This window comes from Scyliorhinus torazame, chromosome 1 (assembly GCF_047496885.1).
Source record: "Scyliorhinus torazame isolate Kashiwa2021f chromosome 1, sScyTor2.1, whole genome shotgun sequence".
NCBI classification, from domain to species: domain Eukaryota; kingdom Metazoa; phylum Chordata; class Chondrichthyes; order Carcharhiniformes; family Scyliorhinidae; genus Scyliorhinus; species Scyliorhinus torazame.
The window spans coordinates 93,568,021-93,590,572 of NC_092707.1; the positions used below are offsets into that span (position 1 = coordinate 93,568,021).

At 48.0% G+C, this 22,552-nt stretch overlaps 1 protein-coding gene and 1 pseudogene across 3 annotated transcripts in view; one reads left to right on the top strand and one right to left on the bottom strand.

Annotated features, from left to right (window-relative positions):
- LOC140410176 (septin-2) overlaps positions 1 to 22,552 on the bottom strand; it is a 260,093-nt gene that overhangs the window by 184,281 nt on the left and 53,260 nt on the right. For all 3 annotated transcript variants that reach the window (XM_072498165.1, XM_072498163.1, XM_072498164.1), the window contains exons 4-5: positions 5,066 to 5,152; positions 3,035 to 3,158 (exon numbers count right to left, since the gene is read on the bottom strand). In XM_072498165.1, coding sequence (XP_072354266.1) covers positions 3,035 to 3,158; positions 5,066 to 5,152 — 211 coding nt within the window. The remainder of the gene's footprint in view (positions 1 to 3,034; positions 3,159 to 5,065; positions 5,153 to 22,552) is intronic.
- Positions 19,317 to 19,724, top strand: LOC140410173 (small ribosomal subunit protein eS21 pseudogene; annotated as a pseudogene).

Sequence of the window (22,552 nt, forward strand, 5' to 3'; positions counted from 1 at the left end):
AATACTGAAGAACACAGAATTTTTTTTTTTAAATTTAGAGTACCCAATTCATTTTTTCCAATTAAGGGGCAATTTAGCCTGGCCAATCCATGTAACTTGCACATCTTTGGGTTGTGGGGGCGAAACCCACGCCAGCACAGGGAGAACGTGCAAACTCCACATGGACAGTGACCCAGAGCCAGGATCGAACCTGGGACCTCGGCGCTTTGAGGCAGCGGTGCTAACCACTGCGCCACCGTGCTGCCCTTTGAAGAACACAAATGTAGAAAGTGCAGGGTTGAAACTGTTAGGAAATTGGGGGGAAAAAAAAGAGAAGGCTTGAAAAAATATTAGCAAGGCCAGGAACCGCCAAACAATATTTTATAAATACATTAAGAGCAAGATGATAACTAGGGAAAGAACACTGCCAATTAGGCTGACTGGCCCATAGATTTTTGTCAAAAAGGTAGCCTGTGTGGAGGCAAAAAACATGGGCATGGTTCTTCGCAAAACAAAAGGGTCGGTACAGGCACCATAGTCAAGGAAGAGAAATGTAGTAATATTGGATAGGGCAAACACAGTCAGAGAGGCAATGGTTGGTATCTTGGTAATTAGACAAAACATCTGGTCCAGATGAAATGTATCCAAGGATGTCAATGGAAGCAAGGGAGGAAATGGCTATGCCATCATTTTTCAATCTATGGTACGAGAGGACTGAAGTGGGAAATGGTTCAGAAGGGCACTTGGCACAGAAGATGGCTGCCCGACACACAAGATGGAGACACAGAGAATAAAGCAGACATAACTGATGCCTGGAGCCCAGTGGGGTGCCAGTAGGACAGATAGGAACAGATCCAGGACAAAGGGAGCCAGACAGGAAGATTAAGAAATATATAAATGCGGGACACCACTTGAATAAAGCTGACTTCAGCCACGGTGTACACAATCATATGCTAATACGAATGTCTTGGGCCATTTCCTAAAACAAAGGGACAATTGATACTGCTTTCCTGCTGCTACCTGTAACGCCTCTTTAACTATAACCATGCGTAAATGGCAAAACGCTTACAAATAGCGATGTACAATCTATAAAATGTTTAAAGATAACAAGGTGATAATTGTTTTGTTTCTGGGCTCATTGTGAACCCGAAGTGGCTGTTTAAAGATAACAAGGTGATAATTGTTTTGTATCTGGGCTCATTGTGAACCCAAAGTATAAAATGAATGACTGCCATTCAAACCACGAGAAAGGCTGGCTACCGTACCACGGGGTACGTACGCTTTCTCCCGAAGCTTCGTGTAACAATAAAACTGCACTGATTTGAACACAGCAAGTCTGACTCCTGAAATGGTTGATTTTTCCCACAAGGGCTGTTAACTTTGTTCAGTTAATTAAAAACAGAGGAAGAGATAGACAAAAATCTACAGGCCAGTCAGCCTAACCTGGGCTGATGGGCAAATTAATGGGAAAACAATTCTGAGGAACAGTAATGATTAGCATTTAGAAATTTATCAGCGTGCATTTGTTAAGGGAACATCGTGCCTTACCAACTCAGTTGAAATTTCTGAGAGAGTAACAAGGAAGGTCGATGAGGGTTTAATGGAACCTGCATGGATTTTAGCCATGCTTTGAATAAGGTTCCAAATGGCAAACTGACGAGTAAAAATGGGATCCAATGGGAAATAAAAGACTGGATCCAAAATCAGCTCAATGGCAGGAAACAAAAGTCTATGGTTAACAAGTATGTTTGTGACTACAAGGCTGTTTAAAGTGGGGATCTACGGGCTGAATACCAAGTCCCTTTTTTGTCATTGGTCTCAAAGATAATGTAGGGGGGGTAAGATTAAGAAGGTTTGCAGGTAATATAAAAATTGGATGTGTGGTTGGTAGACTGCAGGAAGATGGATTGATCAGGTAGGCAGAGAAGTGGCACATGGAATCAACCTAATTCACTTGGGGAGAATAAAACATGACAAGGTAATAGAAAACAATTTGCAGGACAGTGGGCTATGCAGAGAAACAAAGGAACCTTGGAGTGCAGGAACACAGATCCCTGGTGGTGAAGCAGGCAAACAGGATACAAGAAGTAAAACTACTAGCTATGTATAAAGCACTAGTTAGGTCAGAACTCAAGAACTGCATACAGTTCTGCTCACATTACATGAAAGGATATGATCTCACCAGAGAAGGATGTTGCCAGGAATGAAGAATTTTCGCAAGCAGTTAAGACTGACTAGGTTGGGGTTATTTTCTTTCAAACAGAGGAGGCCGAGGTTAAAATTTAATTGAGCTGCATAAAATTATGATGGAATAAGAATGAATGGGAATGAAGGACCAGTTTCCTTTAGCAGAAAGGTATACCCAGTGATCATAGAGCAAATTTGGGCTGATGTGTGTGCATTTAGAGGTAAAAACCCTCGTTGCATACTTGGATATACACTTTAAGTTTTGCAACTTGCTAGGCTACGAACCAAGAGCTCGAAATGAGAGATTTGATTGGATAGCTCTTTATCGGCAGGCACAGACACAATGGGCCAAATGGCCTCCTTCAGTTCTGTAAATTTCTATGAATTAATGATTCTAAACATCCAATCTTAAGCAGTGCCTCATCCAAATTTGGTGTTAAACAACCAAAAACCACATTAAAATACAGTAACTCCTCAGATAATCTATTCACAACAGAGTTAAGTTTATCGCAATGCAGACAGCATTTCAGAAGTCAATATCCCAATTCCAGTACATAACTGCCGGTATTGGATGGCATGATGGCGCAGTGGTTAGCACTGCTGACTCACAGCAGATCCCGGGCCGGGTCACTGCCCATGTGAAGTTTGCACATTCTCCCGTGCCTGCATGGTTTCATACCCACAACCAAAGATGTGCTGGATAGGTGGATTATCCAAACTAAATCGCCCCTTAATTAGAAAAAAACATTTTTAACTGCCGGTATTTACTCCCGCACTAAAATTAAAATGAAAGTTGTGAACCTTCAGTTGCCGAACAACTGCATTCACAATTAAGAATTAATTCTACATTATTTCACTGGGAACCTACCAATCCTGACTGTTAATAGCATCACCGTATCCTGGTGTATCCACAACTGTCAGACGAAGTTTGACTCCTCTCTCCTCAATTTCCACTGTTGAGGCTTCAATTTGGACTGTCCTTTCGATCTTTTCTGTAAAATTAATAGTTGACATAATAAAACTCAGCAGCTCAAGTACAACCCCTTCCAACTATACTCAAAATAACTAATCGCCCTGGGTCACTGTCTTGTGTGGAGTTTACACATTCCCCTCGTGTCTGTGTGGGTTTCACCCCCACAACCCAAAGATGTGCAAGTTAGGTGGATTGGCCATGTTAAATTGCCCCTTAATTGAAAAAAAAAATAATTGGGTACTCTAAAAAAAATTTTTTTAATAACTAATGGCATTGTGACTCAATCCCTAAAGCAATCAATAGTTTCTAAGAGCCACATCATGAAAGGCTTTGTTTGAAATTTGATCCATAATTTGAATATTTAAAGTTTCCTTGAAAGTTGAGGTTCAAAAGTAATATACAATCACATTTACATGTACCGTATCTATCATCCACGTGCATTTGAATTGCCTGTAATTCTTATTCAATTGATTTAAAAAAATATTTGTCATCCAAACACTTTGTAGCTAAACTGCATAATGGTTCTTAAATACTTCTGGCTTTTCTTTTCTCTTTCAATTCTGGAGGAAAAGATTTATAGTCACTACCACCATGAATTTTGGTCATATTGCATTTTTGTAACAGCCAGTATCACTTGAGGATAGCCTGTATCACATGATCCGAGGTTCTTTACAATCTCTTAGAAATCCCCCCCAAAATGTAAGAATGGCATTGCATACTGGACTGTGTCCAACTCCACAAATCATTCCACTGAGGACAGGCTGTCATGTAGTTCACTGTGGAATGAAAGAAATAGGTGAAGAAGATTAATGGTCTCTCCCCTGGAAAGTATCAATCCTGCAGTTAACTCCCAACAGGAGGACAGGAATGAGAGGTGCCATTTTGACTCATGCGACAAATAAATTACGATCCGATTCATTCAGTGCAATATTCCTCAAATGTGCAAATTTACAACTTCGAAGAAATTCCCATGAGCACTCAAGGATCTGCAGTCAGGGTATGTTGAAAAGAATCAGAGGTCACAATGGACCAAATTATTTGTCAGAATCTTCACATCAATCGTTGCACACGGAGATCGCACTTCTCTGGAGTCATATGTTATTCCCATTTGACTCAATATTTGTTGTTTATTATCTATTCATGATTTATCTTGCTTTTTGAGGAGGGAGTTTGGCTTTTTTTTTTAAACTACAAAAGGGTCCAACATAAATGTTTAGTTAACTTGGCACCATCTCACACGCCTCTGCTGCAGGAAATTATCAAATTATCTGAGAAAAACAATGATATTTTGAAAAGATCACATTAACTCCAAACATATGGCGGAGTTTTGATAACCAGTACTATAGCTATCACATTGCACTCAACAACAGGATTTCAGCATGAGAGAGAGCTCTTCAGCCTTGACCTGTAAATCCAAACAAGGCTGAAACACTTTAGGAAAACCACAACAGCAGCTCCAAATGCACCATAGCTGGGGTTTTTTAAAACTTTCCCCACAGCAAAATTCTTCCACCTTTCCTTCACAGAAAGGGTCAATTTTTTTCTGGGGTGCAGCTTCAATATCACCTCCAGATCTTAAACATTATTAAACAAGTTATTTGGCCTGTTTAGGTCTGGATTGTGAGTGCAGATCGATTATGCAGCTATGGACTGTCATAACCCTCAACTTACATCCCGAAACAAACACGTTCCAGGATAGATCACTCGATATCTATCAGGAGCAGAGATCCGGGTAATTTTCTCCCTACCTTCTTCAGAGGCCCAACTGCAACCTCTGCCCCAGCTTAGAATAACAAATGTTGTAAAAATCAGCAACTAAATCCTAGCACTTCTGTTGAATATTGCATATGCAAGATATTGTTCTTGTGATACCTCGCCTATGTGACTGAGTTATAGTTTGATGAAACTCTCCAATAATTGACTCACCTGCAGCCCCAGGTACATAGCGCTCAGGGTAGAGGTCAGTCAGGAACAGGCTGTTAATCAATGTCGACTTTCCAAGACCTGACTCACCTGAAAGGACAAGGCAAAATTAACACATAATAATGATGAAATGCAGGGCAAAGAGAATCATACACAATCTAAAAGAAGAATGAAAAAACAAGAATGAAAAAGTTAGAAATGAATAGAAAGGAACAGCTTACACAGTTCAATTTATTTTTCAGAAGGACAGAAACGGTTTCTGGTAACTTTTTTTAAAAAATATTTTTATTCTCAATCCCCATGTCAACAACAACAATTCCATCCTCCCACCAACACCCAAACAACTGCCCGCATGTTAACATAAACAAATGACAAAAAGGAATCGGGAATCACCCATTGTCACCATTAACACATGCAGTCCCTCGCCACCCCCAACCCTCCCACACGAATGTTCGATGTTATCCAATTCTTGAAAGTGCATAATGAATAACACCTATGAATTGTAGAACCCCTCCATCCTTCCCCTCAGTTCAAACTTAACCTTCTCAAGACTCAAGAATTCCAACAGGTCCCCCCGCCACGCCAGGGCAGAGGGAGGAGAGGCTGCTCTTCACCCCAACAGGATCCGCCTCCACCCCAACAGGATCCGCCTTTGGGCAATGAACGAGGCGAAGGCTACAACATCTACCTCCGCACCAGTTTCCAACCCCGGCTGGTCCGACACCCCGAATATGGCTTCCTGAGTTTCACATGCACCACCTTAGAGATTAACCTAAAAACCTCCTTCCAGTAATCCTCCAGCTTTGGACAGGACCAAAGCATATGAACGTGATTTGTGGGGGACCCCCACCCCCGCAACGTTCACACACATCTTCTACCCCTTCAAAGAGCCGGCTCATCCCCGTCCTTGTGAGGTGTGCTCTATACAGCACCTTCAGCTGTATCAGCCCCAACCTCGCACACAAGGTGGAGGCGTTCACTCTCCAGAGCACCTCACACCAGAACCCCTCCTCCATACCCTCTCCCAACTCTTCCTCCCACTTTGCTTTGATCCCTTCCAATAGTGCCTTCTCTTCCAAAATAGCCCCGTAAACCGTCGACACTATCCCCTCCTCCAGTCCCCCTGTCGTTAGCACCTCCTCGAACAATGTGGAGGCCGGCTCCATCGGGAAGCTCTGTAACTCCTTCCTGGCAAAATCGTGAACCTGCATGTATCTAAACATTTCCCCTGCTTCAGCCCATACTTTGCTCCCAGCTCCTTCAATCCTGCAAACCGACACCAAGAAACAAACCTTTTAGTGTCTTAATCCCCTTCTCCTCCCATTTTCGAAAATTTCCGTCCCACTACTCTGGCTCAAATCTGTGGTACCCCCGAATCGGCATTTACCTTGACCCTGCCCCCGATCCGAAGTGTTGGCGAAACAGCCTCCAAATTCTCCATGAAGCTATTGTTACCGGACTCGCTGAGAATTTCCCCAGGGCCATCGGGATCAGCGTTGTTGCTAGCGCCTTCAATCCCGACCCCCTACGTAAACTCTCCTCAATTTTGACCACTGGGAATCAACCCCTCTTACCCAGCTCCGCACCTTCTCCACATTCGTCAACCAGTAATAATACATCAGGTTCAGAAGGCCCAAACCCCCTGCCTGCCTTCCCCTCTGTAGCAGCACCTTTCATTTCACGTTCATTGCAACCGCCTGTACCCGAACCGCCAGAGACGGAGGGACACCATCCCACCTTGCCAGATCAGCTTGCACTCTCCCCACCAAATTAGAAATGTTGTACACAGGGAGCCCCCCCACTCCCAGGCAATCTGCACCCCCAAGTATCTAAAGTGAGTCCCTGCCCTACGGAATGGCAGCCCTCCCCACCCTGCCCGAGACCCCACAAAATACTCACTCTTGTCTAGATTTAAATTGTTACCCGAGAAAGACCCAAACACCCGAAACAGCTCCAATATTCCCCCTATTGACACATTCTGTTCCAACACGTACAACAAGTCATCGGAATATAAGGACACCTTATGCTCTATACCCCCCCACCCTATCCTTTCCATACCCCCAAACTTCTTAACACGATGGCCAACGGCTCATTCGTGAGTGCAAACAGCAGGGGGATATAGGACATCCCTGCCTAGTCCCACAGTGGAGAGAAAAGTATCTTGAGCTGATGCTATTTGTGCGGGCACTCACCCTCGGCTCCTTATTTAGTAGCTTTACCCAGTCCACAAATCTTGGTCCAATCCCAAACCACTCCAGAACTGTCATCAAGTGCCTCCATTCTACCCGGTCAAACGCTGTCTTTGTGTCCAATGCCACAACCACCTCTGTTTCCTTACCCTCCGCCGGTGCCATAACCACGTTCAATACCCTCCTAACGTTCGAAAAGAGCTGCCTCCCTCTCACGAACTCAGTCTGATCTTCACCTATCACCTTCGGGAGGCACTCCTCCAGCCTACCTGCCGGTACTTTCGCCAATACTTTGGCATCCACGTTCAAAAGTGATATGGGCCTATACGACCCACATTCCGTTGGATCCTTAGCTTTTTTTTTTTTCATAAATATTTTTATTCTCCTCCTTTTTCACATTTTCTCCCGAATTTACACCAACCAACAATAAACAATAACCAGCAACAGGTATGTCAATCCCCATAACAGTAACAACACTCCCATCCTCCCACCAACCCCCAAACATCAGCCCGCATGTTTACATAAACAAATGACAAAAAGGAATCAGGGATTACCCATAGTCACCCTTAATATACACAGCCCCCCCCCCCCCCCCGCAACTCTCCCAACTAATGTTCGATGTTATCCAGTTCTTGAAAGTGCATAATAAATAGTGCCCATGACTTGTAGATCCCCTCCGAGCTTCCCCTCAGTTCGAACTTAACCTTCTCAAGGGTCAAGTATTCCAACAGGTCCCCCCGCCACACCAGGGCACTGGGTGGAGAGGCTGCTCTCCATCCCAGCAGGATCCACCTTCGGGCGATCAACGAAGCGAAGGCTATGAAATCTGCCTCCGCACCCGTTTCCAACCCTGGCTGGTTCGACACCCCGAATATGGCCTCCCGGGGATCCGTTCCAGTTTCACGCGCACCACCTTGGAAATTACCCGAAGCACCTCTTTCCGGTGCTCCCCTAGCTTTGGACAGGACCTAAACATATGAACGTGATTTGCGGGGGGCCACCCGCAACACTCGCACACATCCTCTGCTCCTTCAAAGAATCGGCTCATCCTCGCCCTCATGAGGAGCGCTCTATATTCCACCTTCAGCTGTATCAGCCCCAACCTCGACATGAGGTGGAGGCATTCACTCTCCAGAGCATCTCACACCAGACCCCCTCCTCTATAACCTCTCCCAGCTCTTCCTCCCACTTTGCTTTGATACCTTCCAGTGGTGCCTTATCCTCTTCCAAAATAGCTCCGTACACTGCCCCCTTCTTCAGTCCCCTTGTCGTCAGCACTTCCTCCAGCAACGTGGAAGCCGGTTCCTCTGGAAAGCTCTGTATCTCCTTCCTGGCAAAATCCCGAACCTGCATGTACCGAACACTTCTCCCTGCTCCAGCCCATACTTCGCTTCCAGCTCCTTCAATCCTGCAAACCGACCCCGATGAAACAAATCTTTTAGCGTCTTAATCCCCCTCTCTTCCCGTTTCCGAAAATTTCCATCCCACCTCCCTGGCTCAAATCTGTGGTTCCAACAAATCGGCATTTCCCTTGACCCTGCCCCCAACCTGAGGTGTTGACGAAACTGCCTCCAGATTTTCAATGAAGCCATTATTACCGGACTCCCTGAATATTTCCCCGGAGCTATCGGGAGCGGCGCTGTTGCTAGTGCCTTCAGCCCCGACCCTCTGCACAAACTCTCCTCCATTCTGACCCACTGGGAATCAGCCCCTCTGACCCAGCTCCGCACCTTCTCCACATTTGCCGCCCAGTAGTAGTACAACAGGTTCGGGAGACCCAAACCCCCTGCCTGCCTTCCCCTCTGTAGCAGCACCTTTCTCACTCTGGCCACCTTCCCTCCCCATATGAACGAGGTAATCCTTCCCTCAATCTCTCTGAAAAAAGCCTTTGGCAGGAAAATCGGTAGGCATTCAAAAATAAACAGAAATTGCGGCAACACATTCATTTTAACCACCTGTACCCGACCCGCCAGTGACAGAGGAAGACCGTCCCACCTTACCAGATCGACTTTCACTCTCCCCACCAAACTAGAAACGTTGTACCTGCGGAGCCACCCCCACTCCCGGGCAACCTGCACCCCCAGGTACCTAAAGTGAGTCCCTGCCCTACGGAATGGCAGCCCCCCCACCCCCAGCCGAGACACCACAAAATACTCACTCTTGTCCGGGTTCAGCTTGTACCCCGAGAAAGACCCAAATACCCGCAGTAGCTCCAATATTCCTCCCATCGACGCACTCGGTTCCGACACATACAGCAGCAAGTCGTCGGCATACAAGGACACCCTATGCTCCATCTCCCTACCCCCCCCCCCCCCCCCCCCAAACTATTCCTTTCCATGCTCCCAAACCTCTTACGATTGAGCTGTTGGCCATTGCATTAAGTGCAAACAGCAGGGGACGACGACACAGGACACCCCTGTCTCGTCCTGCGGTTGAGAGAAAAGTATCTCGAACTGATATTGTTTGTGCGGACACTCACCTTCGGCTCCTTATACAATAGCTTTATCCAGTTCACAAATCTTGGTCCAATCCCAAACCACTCCAGCTACCCCCATTCTACCCGATCAAACACCTTCTCGGCGTCCAATGCCACAACCACCTCGGTTTCCTTTCTTTCCGCCGGTGCCATAACGACGTTCAAAACCCTCCTATTATTCGAAAACAGCTGCCACCCTTTCACGAACCCAGTCTTATCCTCCCCTATCACCTTCGGGAGGCACTCCTCCAGCCTACCCGCCAGTACCTTCGTCACCACTTTTGCGTCCACATTCAGAAGTGATATGGGCCTGTACGACCCACGCTCCATCGGATTAGCAACAGTGAAATCGATGCCTGCCCCAACGTTTGTGGTAATACCCCCTTCCCTATAGTCTCCTCAAACATCCCCACCATCAGTGGTGCCAGCTTCTCCTTGAACTTTTTATAATATTCCACCGGAAAGCCATCCGGCCCTGCCACCTTCCCTGACTGCATTCTCCTAATCGCATCCTTTATCTCCTGCTCCACTATCGCTCCTTCTAATGTAGCCCTTTCCCCCTCCCCTAACCTTGGGTACTTAGAGCCCATCTAAAAATTTCTGCATCTCCCGGTCTCCCCCAGCTGGCTCTGACCTGGACAACCACTCATAGAATTCCTCAAAGACCTTGTTAATCAGATCCAGAGCCACCACCAACTTCCCTGCCCTGACCCGCACCTGAACAATTTCCCTTGCCGCCGCCTCCCTCCGAAGCTGATCCGCTAACATGCCTTCTGTCCATGCTCGTAAACTGCACCCCTTGCTCGCCTCAGTTGGCGCACCGCCATCCTGGTAGATAGTCCGTCAAAGCTAGCCTGTAGTTCCTTCCTCTTTTCCAACTTCGCTGGTTTTCCATCTTCTGCATAACTCATATCTACCTCCAACATCTCATCCATTACCCTCTGCCACTCCAACCTCTCCTTTTTGCCCACCCTGGCCTTAAACGAGATCACCTCACCCCTCACCACCGTGTTTAGAGTCTCCCAGACAACTGCCTTCGACACCTCACCCATACAGTTGAAACCTACATATTCCTCAATTACTTTTTCAATTTCGTCACAGAACCCTCTGACCCCCAACAGTCCCACATTTAATTTCCACCCCAGCCTCTGCACTGCCCTCTTCTCCAGTACCATATCCACCCAATGTGGAGCATGATCTGATACTGTAATTGCCGAGTACTCCAACCCCTTAACCCCAGCCAGCAAGCTTTCCCCACCACGAAAAAGTCGATCCGCCAGTATACCTTATGGACTGCCGAGAAAAACGAGTACTCCCGCTCCCTCGGATGCAGAAATCTCCAAGGGTCCACCCCTCCCATTTCCACCATTAGCCTAGCCAACGCCGTCACCCCTCCCCCTCCCCAGCACATCTTTATGGTTGTGGGGGCGAAACCCACGCAAACACGGGAAGAATGTGCAAACTCCACATGGACAGAGACCCAGAGCCGGCATCGAACCTGGGTCCTCGGCGCCATGAGGCAGCAGGGCTAACCCACTGCGCCATCGTGTTGCCCAGCGCGAGAGGAGAGAGAGCCGGGACATTGAAAACAGCGTGGGAGCGGAGTGAGCCGGGACAGTGAAAACAGAGCGGGAGGTGAGTGAGCCAGGACTCTGAAAACAGCGCGAGAGCTGAGTGAGCCGGGACTTTGAAAACAGCGCGGGAGGTGAGGGAGCCGGGACTCTGAAAACAGCGCGGGAGCTGAGTGAGCCGGGACTCTGAAAACAGCGCGGGAGGTGAGTGAGCCGGGGCAGTGAAAACAGCGCGGGAGCTGAGTGAGCCGGGACAGTGAAAACAGCGCGGGAGCTGAGTGAGCCGGGACTCTGAAAACAGCGCGGGAGGAGAGAGAGCCGGGACAGTGAAAACAGCGCGGGAGAGAGAGCCGGGACAGTGAAAACAGCGCGGGAGGAGAGAGAGCCGGGACAGTGAAAACAGCGCGGGAGGAGAGTGAGCCGGGACTGTGAAAACAGCGCGGGAGCTGAGTGAGCCGGGACAGTGAAAACAGCGCGGGAGAGAGAGAGAGCCGGGACAGTGAAAACAGCGCGGGAGGAGAGTGAGCCGGGACTGTGAAAACAGCGCGGGAGCTGAGTGAGCCGGGACAGTGAAAACAGCGCGGGAGGAGAGTGAGCCGGGACTGTGAAAACAGCACGGGAGCTGAGTGAGCCGGGACTGTGAAAACAGCGCGGGAGCTGAGTGAGCCGGGACAGTGAAAACAGCGCGGGAGGAGAGTGAGCCGGGACTGTGAAAACAGCACGGGAGCTGAGTGAGCCGGGACAGTGAAAACAGCGCGGGAGGAGAGTGAGCCGGGACTGTGAAAACAGCGCGGGAGCTGAGTGAGCCAGGACAGTGAAAACAGCGCGGGAGAGAGAGAGAGCCGGGACAGTGAAAACAGCGCGGAAGATTTAAAAAGCGAGGGAGCTGCGAGTCGGAGAGGAGATTTTAAAAGATCGCAGCCTAGTTTCGGGAGCCGTTCGGAGGAGGAGGAGCAGTCTCTGTCAGGGAGAGAACCTGAGAACATCTAAGACACTCAGAAGGTGAGAAGGTAACTAAGTGATTTTTACACATTTTTACTTTTATACCTTTTTCAAGTTGTGTGTCGGGGGGAAACTGAAGTGACATCACAGAAAAGCTGTGGCCTGAGTGGCTGGTTGGGAATCTACACTAAATTAAAAAAATTAAGCATTGGTAACTAATTAAACATAATTACTTAATTATAATTTAGAGGGATATCTAAGCCAGAGATCGGAGGGTACTATATTTAGCTTTCGCATTTCTATTAGAAATCTAGTGCTAGGAAACAGATAGTTAACAGTAACTTTGAAATTTAAAAAAATTTTTTTTTTTTTTTTTTTTTTTAAATTAAATTTTAATTTTAATTAATTGACACAATGTCAGTTAGAGGGGTGCAGTGCTCTGACTGTGAGATGGGGCAGGTCCGGGAGGCTTCCAGCGTCCCGGGTGGCTTCATCTGCAGAAAGTGCACCCAACTGGAGCTCCTCACAGACCGCATGGTTCGGTTGGAGCAGCAATTGGATGCACTTAGGAGCATGCAGGTGGCGGAAAGCGTCATAGATCGCAGTTATGTAAATGTGGTCACACCCAAGGTGCAGGCAGAGAAATGGGTGACCACCAGAAAGGGCAGGCAGTCAGTGCAGGAATCCCCTGTGGTTGTCCCCCTCTCGAACAGGTATACCCCTTTGGATACTGTCGGGGGGGGATAGCCTATCAGGGGAAAACAGCAGCAGCCAGAGCAGTGACACCACGGCTGGCTCTGATGTTCAGAAGGGAGGGTCAAAGCGCAGAAGAGTAATAGTAATAGGGGACTCTATAGTCAGGGGCACAGATAGGCGCTTCTGTGGACGTGAAAGAGACTCCAGGATGGTATGTTGCCTCCCTGGTGCAGGGTCCAGGATGTCTCCGAACGGGTAGAGGGCATCCTGAAGGGGGAGGGCAAACAGGCAGAGGTCGTTGTACATATTGGTACTAACGACATAGGCAGGAAGGGGCATGAGGTCCTGCAGCAGGAGTTCAGGGAGCTAGGCAGAAAGTTAAAAGACAGGGCCTCGAGGGTTGTAATCTCGGGATTACTCCCTGTGCCAGTGAGGCTAGAAATAGGAAGATAGAGCAGCTAAACACGTGGCTAAACAGCTGGTGTAGGAGGGAGGGTTTCCATTATCTGGACCACTGGGAGCTCTTCCGGGGCAGGTGTGACCTGTATAAGAAGGACGGGTTGCATTAAACCGGAGAGGCATAAATATCCTGGCCGCGAGGTTTGCTAGTGTCACACGGGAGGGTTTAAACTAGTATGGCAGGGGGGTGGGCACGGGAGCAATAGGTCAGAAGGTGAGAGCATTGAGGGAGAACTAGGGAATAGGGACAGTGGGGCTCTGAGGCAGAGCAGACAGGGAGAAGTTGCTGAACAGAGCGGGTCTGGTGGCCTGAAGTGCATATGTTTTAATGCAAGAAGTATTACGGGTAAGGCAGATGAACTTAGAGCTTGGATTAGTACTTGGAACAATGATGTTGTTGCCATTACAGAGACCTGGTTGAGGGAAGGGCAGGATTGGCAACTAAACATTCCAGGATTTAGATGTTTCAGGCGGGATAGAGGGGGATGTAAAAGGGGAGGCGGAGTTGCGCTACTGGTTCGGGAGAATATCACAGCTGTACTGCGGGAGGACACCACAGAGGGCAGTGAGGCTATATGGGTAGAGATCAGGAATAAGAAGGGTGCAGTCACAATGTTGGGGGTTTACTACAAGCCTCCCAACAGCCAGCGGGAGATAGAGGAGCAGATAGGTAGACAGATTTTGGAAAAGAGTAAAAACAACAGGGTTGTGGTGATGGGAGACTTCAACTTCCCCAATATTGACTGGGACTCACTTAGTGCCAGGGGCTTAGACGGGGCAGAGTTTGTAAGGAGCATCCAGGAGGGCTTCTTAAAACAATATGTAGACAGTCCAACTAGGGAAGGGGCGGTACTGGACCTGGTATTGGGGAATGAGCCCGGCCAGGTGGTGGATGTTTCAGTAGGGGAGCATTTCGGTAACAGTGACCACAATTCAGTAAGTTTTAAAGTACTGGTGGACAAGGATAAGAGTGGTCCTAGGATGAATGTGCTAAATTGGGGGAAGGCTAATTATAACAATATTAGGCGGGAACTGAAGAACATAGATTGGGGGGCGGATGTTTGAGGGCAAATCAACATCTGACATGTGGGAGGCTTTCAAGTGGCAGTTGAAAGGAATTCAGGACCGGCATGTTCCTGTGAGGAAGAAGGATGAATACGGCAATTTTCGGGAGCCTTGGATGACGAGAGATATTGTAGGCCTCGTCAAAAAGAAAAAGGAGGCATTTGTCAGGGCTAAAAGGCTGGGGACAGACGAAGCCTGCGTGGAATATAAGGAAAGTAGGAAGGAACTTAAGCAAGGAGTCAGGAGGGCTAGAAGGGGTCACGAAAAGTCACTGGCAAATAGGGTTAAGGAAAATCCCAAGGCTTTTTACACGTACATAAAAAGCAAGAGGGTAGCCAGGGAAAGGGTTGGCCCACTGAAGGATAGGCAAGGGAATCTATGTGTGGAGCCAGAGGAAATGAGCGAGGTACTAAATGAATACTTTGCATCAGTATTCACCAAAGAGAAGGAATTGGTAGATGTTGAGTCTGGAGAAGGGGGTGTAGATAGCCTGGGTCACATTGAGATCCAAAAAGACGAGGTGTTGGGTGTCTTAAAAAATATTAAGGTAGATAAGTCCCCAGGGCCTGATGGGATCTACCCCAGAATACTGAAGGAGGCTGGAGAGGAAATTGCTGAGGCCTTGACAGAAATCTTTGGATCCTCGCTGTCTTCAGGGGATGTCCCGGAGGACTGGAGAATAGCCAATGTTGTTCCTCTGTTTAAGAAGGGTAGCAAGGATAATCCCGGGAACTACAGGCCGGTGAACCTTACTTCAGTGGTAGGGAAATTACTGGAGAGAATTCTTCGAGACAGGATCTACTCCCATTTGGAAGCAAATGGACGTATTAGTGAGAGGCAGCACGGTTTTGTGAAGGGGAGGTCGTGTCTCACTAACTTGAAAGAGTTTTTCGAGGAGGTCACTAAGATGATTGATGCAGGTAGGGCAGTGGATGTTGTCTATATGGACTTCAGTAAGGCCTTTGACAAGGTCCCTCATGGTAGACTAGTACAAAAGGTGAAGTCACACGGGATCAGGGGGGAGCTGGCAAGGTGGATACAGAACTGGCTAGGCCATAGAAGGCAGAGAGTAGCAATGGAAGGATGCTTTTCTAATTGGAGGGCTGTGACCAGTGGTATTCCACAGGGATCAGTGCTGGGACCTTTGCTCTTTGTAGTATATATAAATGATTTGGAGGAAAATGTAACTGGTCTGATTAGTAAGTTTGCAGACGACACAAAGGTTGGTGGAATTACGGATAGCGATGAGGACTGTCGGAGGATACAGCAGGATTTAGATTGTCTGGAGACTTGGGCGGAGAGATGGCAGATGGAGTTTAATCCGGACAAATGTGAGGTAATGCATTTTGGAAGGTCTAATGCAGGTAGGGAATATACAGTGAATGGTAGAACCCTCAAGAGCATTGAAAGTCAAAGAGATCTAGGAGTACAGGTCCACAGGTCATTGAAAGGGGCAACACAGGTGGAGAAGGTAGTCAAGAAGGCATACGGCATGCTTGCCTTCATTGGCCGGGGCATTGAGTATAAGAATTGGCAAGTCATGTTGCAGCTGTATAGAACCTTAGTTAGGCCACACTTGGAGTATAGTGTTCAATTCTGGTCGCCACACTACCAGAAGGATGTGGAGGCTTTAGAGAGGGTGCAGAAGAGATTTACCAGAATGTTGCCTGGTGTGGAGGGCATTAGCTATGAGGAGCGGTTGAATAAACTCGGTTTGTTCTCACTGGAACGAAGGAGGTTGAGGGGAGACCTGATAGAGGTATACAAAATTATGAGGGGCATAGACAGAGTGGATAGTCAGAGGCTTTTCCCCAGGGTAGAGGGGTCAATTACTCGGGGGCATAGGTTTAAGGTGAGAGGGGCAAGGTTTAGAGTAGATGTACGAGGCAAGTTTTTTTACGCAGAGGGTAGTGGGTGCCTGGAACTCGCTACCGGAGGAGGTGGTGGAAGCAGGGACGATAGTGACATTTAAGGGGCATCTTGACAAATACATGAATAGGATGGGAATAGAGGGATACGGACCCAGGAAGTGTAGAAGATTGTAGTTTAGTCGGGTAGCATGGTCGGCACGGGCTTGGAGGGCCGAAGGGCCTGTTCCTGTGCTGTACATTTCTTTGTTCTAGGTGCAGGCAGTTAAGAAGAATGTTTTCAATGTAGGTTGGTCTTTTTTGCCCAAGAGAATTAGCAGGAATCATGGGTTCAAGCGGAGGAGGATGGTGCGAGGTTTTAGGGATGGGAAGAGAGGGGGATTAAGGAAATTAAGGATCTATTTCTGGGAGGGTGGTTTGCAATTTTGGAAGCGTTAGGCTGTTGCGGGAGTGCAATTTTTAGGTGTATGCAGTTGCAGGACTTTGCGAGGAAGGTCTTTCCAACCTTCCCCATTGCACCTGCCTCCTCATTGGAGGCGGTGCTGTCAGTGAGGGGTTGGAGGGTGGGGTCGTCTCAGTGACTTCCGAGAAGATTTTGGAGGAGGATTGGCTGTCCGGTTTTTGTGGGGGGGGGGGGGGGGGGGGAGATGAGAGAAGCGAGAGGAAAATTGGAGAATTGGAGGTCTATGGTGTGAGGTGTTGCAGAGGGTAAATGCCTCGACACAGTATGCGAGACTGAGGCTAATACAACTGAAGGTAGTCTACCTTACAAAATCAAGAGTGGGCCAGCTGCTCAAGAAGGTGGAGGATGTCTGTGAGCAGTGTAGGAGGGGCCCTGCAAATCATGTGCACATGTTCCTGCCCGAGGCTGGAAAGGTTTTGGAGGATGGTGTTCAGCAAATTTTCGGGAGTTTTACATGTGGACGTGGAGCCCGGTCCCCTAGAAGTCATATTCAGGGTGTCGGGCAGGTCGATGCTGCAGTCAGCTGCCGGGGTAGATGTTTTAACCTTCGCCTTGCTGATTGCTCGTAGGCGGGTCTGGTTGGGGTGGAAGTCAGCTTCTCCACCCTCTGCCTCAGCATGGTGGTGGCGGCTTTGTTGAGGGGGGGGGGGGGGGGGTGGCGTCCACACACCATACAATTCTAGAAGTGTTGGGGTTTGTTCATCATGCATTTTCGAGAGTTGGTTACCTTTGACTGTTATCAGGAGGGGTTCTTTTGTGTTGTATAAAATTGTTGAAATTTTGCTGAATAAAAATACTTTAAAAAAAATAATTAATTGTGCCCCATGACTGCAACAGTAGGCACCGTAAAAGAGCAGGATATCAGTGACAACAACTTTCAGATTTCAGCATATAATTGCACACGAGCAAATGCCAGAAGTTGCAGTTGGTCTAACACAGTCATAACGATGAGTGCTAACATACTAGCCGCTGTTACTACTGCACATTCCAGACTAGTGTGCCGACATACCAGCCCCACCCATCCACAACTATTCTATACTCAGTCAACTTGGCAAAGCAGAGTGAAAATAGTGGGGAAATTTTTTTTTTTCCAGAATGTACCCACACAAAAGTTTCTATACATCTTATTCTATCTACACACAACTAAAAATTGGTTTAATCTCTAAGCCCATTCATTGCAAGGACACTTCCTGCATTGCAGGTCGCATACATTCAAGACAACAGCAATGCCACTATTAGGTTTCTCGCTGCCAAGAGTGGATGACAACAGGAACAATGACCACCATTTTTAGATGTCAAGCAGTTAGAGTCAATAGGCACACTCTTCACTCTCATTCCCTCACACCTGACAAGTACATTTATATACATTAAGCCAGAAGGCAAGTGTGTATGGTTAGGTGGGTAAGATAGAGGAAGGGAGGTGTAAGAAGAGTTGTGAGTGGGATGTCAGGAGGATGTGACGACTGGAGGATTTTAGAAATATTGGATTCTCTAAGTACTGGGCAATTTAAGGGTGAAAAGGTCTGGGATTAGAGTGCGCCGACTGTGTTCTTTTTAAAAAAATAATGTTTTGCAGGGCCTGGGTGTTTTTAGCAGCAAGAAGGTGGAATTTGCAAAGGAATGTTTTTCAGCCTAGGCCAGGCATTTTCAAAGCCGGGGTCGCGACCCGTGGGTGGGTCACATGCGGGTGTCGGGAGGGACACAGCCGTCCGTCGCGGCGCTCCCGATTGCACAAATTTGCACGCAGCAGCCGGCTTTTAACAATGCCTGCTGCAAGCGGCCTTCAAAATGACAGCCGCGACCATTGAAAAAAAAATGCGGGCGCACTGCGCATGCGTACCCACTCATCGGTGCACATGTGCAGAACCCCCGCCTGGTTCCACGCATGCGCACCGCATGCGCAGCGCGCCCACATTTTTTTCTATGGTCGCGGCTGTCATTTTGAAGGCCGCTTGCAGCTGTCATTGTTAAAAGCCGGCTGCTGCGGCTGTTGTGTGCAAATGTGCGCAATCGGAGACGCAGGAGAAGATTTTTCTTTTTAAATCAATGTAATCTTCCTGCCTGGAGGAAGTAGTAAGAAGTCTGACAACACCAGGTTAAAGTCCAACAGGTTTGTTTCGAATCACTAGCTTTCGGAGCACTGCTCCTTCCTCAGGATTCTCTAAGTACTGGGCAATTTAAGAGCGAAAAGGCCTGGGATTAGAGCGCGTCGACTGCTGTGGTCATGTTCTTTTTCTAAATTATGTTTTGCCTGAGGCAGGAGCAGTGCTCCGAAAGCTAGTGATTCAAAACAAACCTGCTGGACTTTAACCTGGTGTTGTCAGGCTTCTTACTGTGCTCAACCCAGTTCAACGCCGGCATCTCCACATCATGCCTGAAGGGAGGCAGAGAGCAGGTCACGCCTCCCGAAAGTCGATGTCATGTGCTTTGAGCGCAATTGCAATGCCTCCATTTTGTCAGCAGCAAACAAGTAAATGAGGACCAAGCAGACTCACCTCTTGCATTAAAGGTAAGAGAAAGCTTTTCGGCGGCCGCCATTCCGACTGCAGGATCCCTGCATAACAACTGAATATAACTTCTGAACAAGAGTGGAAACTAAATAAAACCCAACATGCAGAACGACGCTGGCGAATTTGTTGATCTTTATGTTCCACGTAAATGCTCTGCGAGCAACAGAATCATTGGTGCCAAGGATCATGCTTCCATTCAAATCAACCTTGCTGATGTTGACAAAGTAACAGCAAGATTTAATGGTCAGCACAAAACCTATGCTATCTGTGGAGCTATCCGTAGGATGGGTGAATCAGATGATTGCATTTTGAGGCTGGCTAAGAATGATGGCATTGTGGCTAAAGCTGTCTAACAAGCTGAAGACTCGAGTTGTAAGAAGTTTCATGTTTGTATAGAAATAAAAAGCCGAGCAAAAACTTAAAGGCCTTTTATCGCTTTTTTGTCATTGGTGACAGGAGAAAAATAAATTCAAGCCACATACAATTGGTAGTTTTAATTTTACCCAATGAGTGATACTTGGGTGCATCACAACGTACTTATCATAAAAGTGATTTATTTAAAGTTGCAAATAAATAGTTATTTTGCTCAAAAAAAAAGGTAAGAGAAAGCAAGATAGTGGAGGTGGACAGGCAATATTGGAGGGTGCCCACCATGGAGGGATTGGCGAGGAGGAAAAAGTTGCAGGGACAGTTTGACAGGCTGACAACAGGGAGGGCGGTAGGGCAACTGCGTAGGGCAAAGGCGGTGCAATTCAAGTATGAGGACAAGGCGAGCCGCATGCTGGCGCACCAGCTGTGGAGGCACGCTGCATCCAGGGAAATATTGAAGATACGGACTGGGGATGTGGTGTCAGAGCCAGGGAAGATAAATGAGGCATTTAGGGAGTACTTTATGAGGCAGACCCAGGAGGAGAGGAGTGGGACACGGGGCGGTTTCTGGACAAGCTGGAATATCCCCAGGTGGAGGAAGCAAAGAGGCAGGCATTGGAGGAGCTCCTGAGGCTGAGGGAGGTGCTGGATAGTATCAGGGGTATGAAATCGGGGAAGGCCTCTGGACTGGATGGGTACCTAGCAGAATTTTATAAGGAATTTGCGACAGACCTGGCACCACATCTGTTGGGGGCGTATAATGAAGCACTGGAGAAGGGGGAGTTGTCGGAGACGATGACGCACGCAGTAATCGCAGTAATCCCAAAAAAGGGGATGGACGCAGTGGAATGTGGGTTGTATAGGCCCATATCACTATTGAACACGGATGTGAAAGTATTGGCTAAGTTGTTGGCGGGAAGGATGGAGGAGTGTGTCCCCGGGGTGGTACAGAAGATCAAACAGGCTTTGTGAAGGGCAGGTAGCTCGCGAGTAATATAAGACAGCTGTTGAATGTGGTGATGAATCCGTCGGGGGCACTGGTACCGGAGGTGGTGATGTCCATGGGCCCGGAGAAAGCATTTGATCGGGTGGAGTGGCGGTACTTGTTCGAGGTTTTGGGAAGGTTTCGCCCGAGATTTGTGGCATGGGTACGGTGTGTGGCACCAAGGACAAGGGTGAGGACGAATGATATGAGCTCACGAAGCTTTGACTTAGACAGGGGTATGAGGCAAGGGTGCCCGCTGTCGCCGCTGTTGTTTGCACTGGCCATAGAGCCATTGCCGATGGCTCTCAGGGGGTCGGCAGAGTGGCGGGGGATTATGAGGGGACAGAGGGATCATCTGGTATCACTATGCCGACGATCTCTTGCTGTATGTTCTGGATCTGTTGGAGAGCATGGGAAGGATTATGGGCCTGCTGGGGAGGTTTGGAGGGTTCTCAGGGTACAAGCTGAATGTAGGGAAAAGCAAGGTATTCCCGGTGAATGAGCTGGCACAGCGGGCTAATTTAGGAGGGATGCCATTTACGGTAGCGAGAGATAGGTTTAAGTATTTGGGGATTCAGGTAGCGAGGACAGGGCTCCATAAGATCGAACCCAGGACCTCAGCGTCGTAGGCAGCAGTGCTAACCATATGCCACCCTTAAATCTGGTTTAAGATGTAATTGTAAGCTGTACTGTTTGGAAGTTAAAATTGTATTCATAATAAAGTTTTATTTTAGAAATACCAAAGCCAGGGCAGCATAGTGGCGCAGTGGTTAGCATTGCTGCCTCACGGCGCCGAGGTCCCAGGTTTGATCCCGGCTCTGGGTCACTATCCGTGTGGAGTTTGCATATTCTCCCCGTGTTTGCGTGGGTTTCGCCCCCACAACCCAAAGACGTGTAGGGTAGGTGGATTGGCCATGCTAAATTGCCCCTTAATTGGAAAAAATTAATTGGATACGCTAAATTTTCTTTAAAAAAGGAAATACCAAAGCCCTATTTCTTCATGCAATCACTCCTGGAGCGAATCATTCTTTCTGCAGTCTTACAAATTACCTGAAATATTGGGGTTTTGGTCCAGTATCCTCGCCACTGTTGGGGTCTGGTCTGGAATGTAGTAATGGTAGTTGGTCGTGGTGAGGTAGTTATGAGTTCTAGGTGGTTTTAATCCTGACTTCTGGTGACGGGGATATGCTGGGCGGATGCAGGAAAGCTGGCTCTCCTCCTGGTTGTTGGAATTTGGCTCTTTTATCCCCAAAATGGGCTACAATTTTGCAAAAAATAAAAAAAACCTCAGCCTCTTTCAAGACCACCACAGCTACAGTTCACGCATCCGGGGGAGAAGGAGATTGGAGATGGACCGGGCACAACGCCGCCGCCGCCCCCCCCCCCCCCCCCCCCCCCCCCCCCCAAACGGAGGCTGGACATGGCGCTCCCTGCCGACAAGGCATTCTGTGATCAAATATCATAAGCCATAGGTGGATTATCAATGTTACCAACAACTAGGATGAGAGGTCTCACTCTCCATGCTCTGGGAAGGACTGAAGGCGATGATAAAGGGGGAAATTATTGCATTCAAGTGGCGCAAAGTTAGGAAGGAGAAGGCGGCTAGGCAACAGATGGTCAACTCCATACTGGGGGTTGACTGGCATTACTCCACAGACCTTGGAACTGCTGGCAGAGAGGGAAAAGCTTCAAATTGACTTTCACCTGCTCTCCACTGGGAAAACAGTGCACCAGCTCCAACAGACAGGGAGGTCCTTTTACGAGCTTGCAGACAAAGCCAGCCGCCTGCTGGCCCACCAACTGAGAATGCAGGCAGCCACAAGGGAAATAGCCCAGGTAAAAGACAGGAGTGGCAAACTAGTCGGAGCACCAGAGCAGATTAATGAAGCCTTGGTAA